The 3630-nt window shown below is 40.3% G+C and overlaps 1 protein-coding gene across 1 annotated transcript in view; it reads right to left on the minus strand.

Annotated features, from left to right (window-relative positions):
- The window catches only part of EFCAB6 (EF-hand calcium binding domain 6), a 303634-nt gene that overhangs the window by 237295 nt on the left and 62709 nt on the right, over positions 1–3630 (minus strand). The window contains 1 exon segment of the mRNA XM_008577701.1: positions 1609–1721. Coding sequence (XP_008575923.1) covers positions 1609–1721 — 113 coding nt within the window.

Below are 3630 nucleotides of genomic sequence, written 5' to 3' on the forward strand. Positions count from 1 at the left end.
AGTCTTGGAGTCTGTTATAAGCCATCTTGGTTAGCAAAACTGGGCTGAAAACAGAGAATCTGCCTTTTCTCAGTTTGCTAGTGAGGTGGATCTGAGAATCACAGAAGGTGCTCAATGAATATTTGCTGCAGTAAAGTAAGTTGAAACCAGACAGTGACACCCCATTTTGAATGAGCCAGTCACAGGTGGTGAACCCCTGAGGCAAAAAATCACTAAGAAGAAACCTTGATTAAGGCAAGGAAAATGAGCAAAGGCCAGGAAGGGAGAGTGTTTAACTGCATTTTCGTATACTCATCATCAAAGAATTGGACCCCTGCTCTCGTCAGAACTATCCAACAAGTTGACAAATGGGCATTGCGTTGATGAGGCTGGGATAAGGACTATCAGCACACAAATTTTTTTTTTTCTTCTCAGGGTTAAATGCCTACATAAGCCTAGCTTTATATGTCTAATATAACTGTAAATCACTCAACCACGTGTCCTTTTATATTAAGATTTCTTCCACCATTAAAGAATATGTGTTTATTATCAAAAATTTTTGAAAATACAGAAGCAGCAGAAAGAAGAACAAAATAACACTCAGAGACATATCACTTAAAGGCAATCTGTGAGTATTTTGGGATATTTTCCAGTCATTTACTGATATTCCACATTTATGTTATCATTAACTCTTCATGGAAATCATTGTCCCTGGCAGCACATTTTACTGTGTGGATATGCTGTGACTCACTTCACACACTTTCTTTTCTTTATTTTTTAAAGAATCTTTTAAAAAAAATTTAAAATTTATTGAAACATATTTGATCATACATATGTGTGGGGTACAGCGCTGAATATCAATACCTGTGTGTAATATGGGATGTTCACATCAGGATAATTAGTATATTTGTAAGAAAGTAATCTAAGTGATTCATTTTCAGAAATAACTTATCTGAGCGTGCTTTCACTGATTCAGTCCCAGCCCAAAAGTTGCCTGACTGGTCCAGCCCATTCCTGAGGGTCTCAGAACAGATACAGCTCTCCTTGAGATGGTAATGAATTACTAGCTCCCACTGTTTTCTTCATTCCCTGGTGTTTCTCCCTTCACAGGGCTTAAGTGGGCCTTTTTCATGAGCTCGTCCTGAGCCCCCAGACACGAGAATTCCTTGCAAGGGGGTAATAAATTTTAGCTGTTGGGAAGACTGTGCACCCCATAGTACTCAGCCAATGAGGAAGTGGGGAGAGGGACTTGCGTACTAGGGAAGAAATTGCTTGCTACAGCCTTTTTCCATGTGCCTGTCCCATTCACAGATACCCAGACTTGCAAGGCCATTATTAAAGTCTTGCTCCACTGTACCTTGTGTCTCCATGTCCATCTTTTGGCATTGGATGGGTGAGGGCATTTCTCACAATATTCAACTTACACAATGTAACCACTTTTCGTGGCCCTTTACCAAGTTCTCAATAACCTCCCTCCCCCTCCCCCTTTCTCTATTGTTAGGCATTTTGTTATTTTTTATAAATAATGATACCAAGGCTATGCTCATAAATAATGCATTTTTCATCGAAGAGGAATTACAATGCCAAAGGATACTGAATTCTTTAGCCACATACTTTAAAAATACTTACCTTGATTTTCCATAAAATTTCTAAGGTTCAAGTCATTACTTATGCTGAGGTTCTTCAAAAAAACATTGTAATCCACTGGAGTGTCTCTATCAATGTTGTAGTGTTTCGAAAACCTAAAATACAAATGTTATTTAGAAATCAGAAGTTATGATACAGTGAGTCTAAAATGGAGCGAGTTTGTTACTCAGGTATCCTTACACTGGGGTTGGCATTCACTTTAATGTCTGCTTCTAGCTACAGCTGGAGTTAAAAAGCAAACCCTAGGAAATGTTACTGTAAGATTTTAAAATGCAGATACTTTGAAGGAGATCACATCTTTGACCCACAGATGGGTGCTCAGAGGTCAGAATGAGGCAGAAATGCCAAAGACTAGCCCTGCCCTGTGACGCCCAAGGAGCTTCTCCTTTCTTTGGCAGAGGGGAGGGGTGGGGTGTGGGTCTCAGGCTTAGACTGCATGGCACTCCTGTCCACTCAGATGGCAGAAGCAGGTCCCACTTGTCTTCATTAATTGGTGGGAAATGAATATGTGCCACGAGTCAGTTCACATACAATTTCCATATCCAGAGAAATCTAGAGCCCGGTGGCGGGGAGAGCAGAGGTGATCTTCCTGACCACAAGCAAATCACTTCTTAGAGAGAAACTGAGGCCCACAGATGGCAGGTGATTTCAAAACAGCGAATGGTGGAGAGGGCAAAGCTTTTCTTAAGCATTCTAAGATTTTTATATATAACAAGAAAATTTTAAAACACTTAACCGCTATCTAAAGTATATTGAGATACCCTTTTTTAAAAGTTAAGATACATAGGATGCTTGGATTTTTTAAGTGAATTTTCTGTTATTCAAATCTGCCACTTGATAAATGGTTTTCTACATAATTTCTGTGTTATTACATTTTGAAAAAAATTGACAGTTTTTAAGTGTTTGGTTATCTTACCTCCATATGTCTTGGTTTCTATAATTATCTAATTTCACGTTGCTTTCTAAAAATTTAGTAATTAGCACTTAAAGTATTTGTTATTTTTCTGTTTTCCAAATTTAACAAAGCTCAATGTCATGTATTCGTTTCAATGCATACCTTTTTTTCCACTTTGATGAATCTTGCCTATTGTTATAACGAGAAAAATTATCTTTAGATATGAAGGCTGCCAGCTGTTAACACTGAAACTCCCTGAACAGCCCCATCTTTCATCCATAGTCTCTATCTTGTGGATATAAGGTTGTCAGCTCAAGAACTCAGAAGGTGGCACCTAATGTACTCCTTTTTGAGTTCCTGTCATATGGAAAGAATTTGCTGGGCTGCTGCTCCAGGAAAACAGCAAGTCACTGAGGAGAGGCTCATGCCCAGCCTTCCAGTTCTCCATGAGGATTCACCATTCCTTAAAACTGGTATTTGCTCCGAGGAGGACTCTGGCCTGTCTCAATGCCCAGCCCATCCACATTCACAGTACCTGCTGCCCATTCATCGAGAACAGATGGAACCCTGTGGTAATATTTGCTACAGATCACATTTCAAAAGAGAAGCCTCAGCACGGCACAAGAATGTAGCATCTCAAAAGGCCCTTCACTAGAAGAAAGGATGGGAGACAGACCACTGCTAAGATACAGCAACCAGGCCATTGTCCCAGGGAGCTGAACTCTGGGCAGGAAGCCTCACGAGCCTGAGAGACCAGCAGGCAAGTGGGTAAGGCAGGAAGACCGAATTCAGGGGAGGAAGGAATGACTCCCGTCAGCCCATAAACCCCTCTAGCATCACCACCTGGAACTGTGCCTTTGGCTTCATTCATCTGCTCAGGCAGCGGGCCGGCCTTTAGTGATTAGTTTATTTGTTTTAGAAGACTGCTCATAAATTATTTTACCTAGATTCAAATACCTTGGGCTGCAGGGCAATAGAGGGTAGGGTGGAGTGAGATAGAAAAGGAAAAATAAAACCCAATAGGACTCAGGATAGTTCTGATTAAGTATAAAACTTGATATAATTTTATCTCAGCCTCTTGTTTTACATAGACTGGAAGGTACTTTGCA

Source organism: Galeopterus variegatus, unplaced genomic scaffold (genome assembly GCF_000696425.1).
Source record: "Galeopterus variegatus unplaced genomic scaffold, G_variegatus-3.0.2 Scaffold1567, whole genome shotgun sequence".
NCBI lineage: Eukaryota > Metazoa > Chordata > Mammalia > Dermoptera > Cynocephalidae > Galeopterus > Galeopterus variegatus.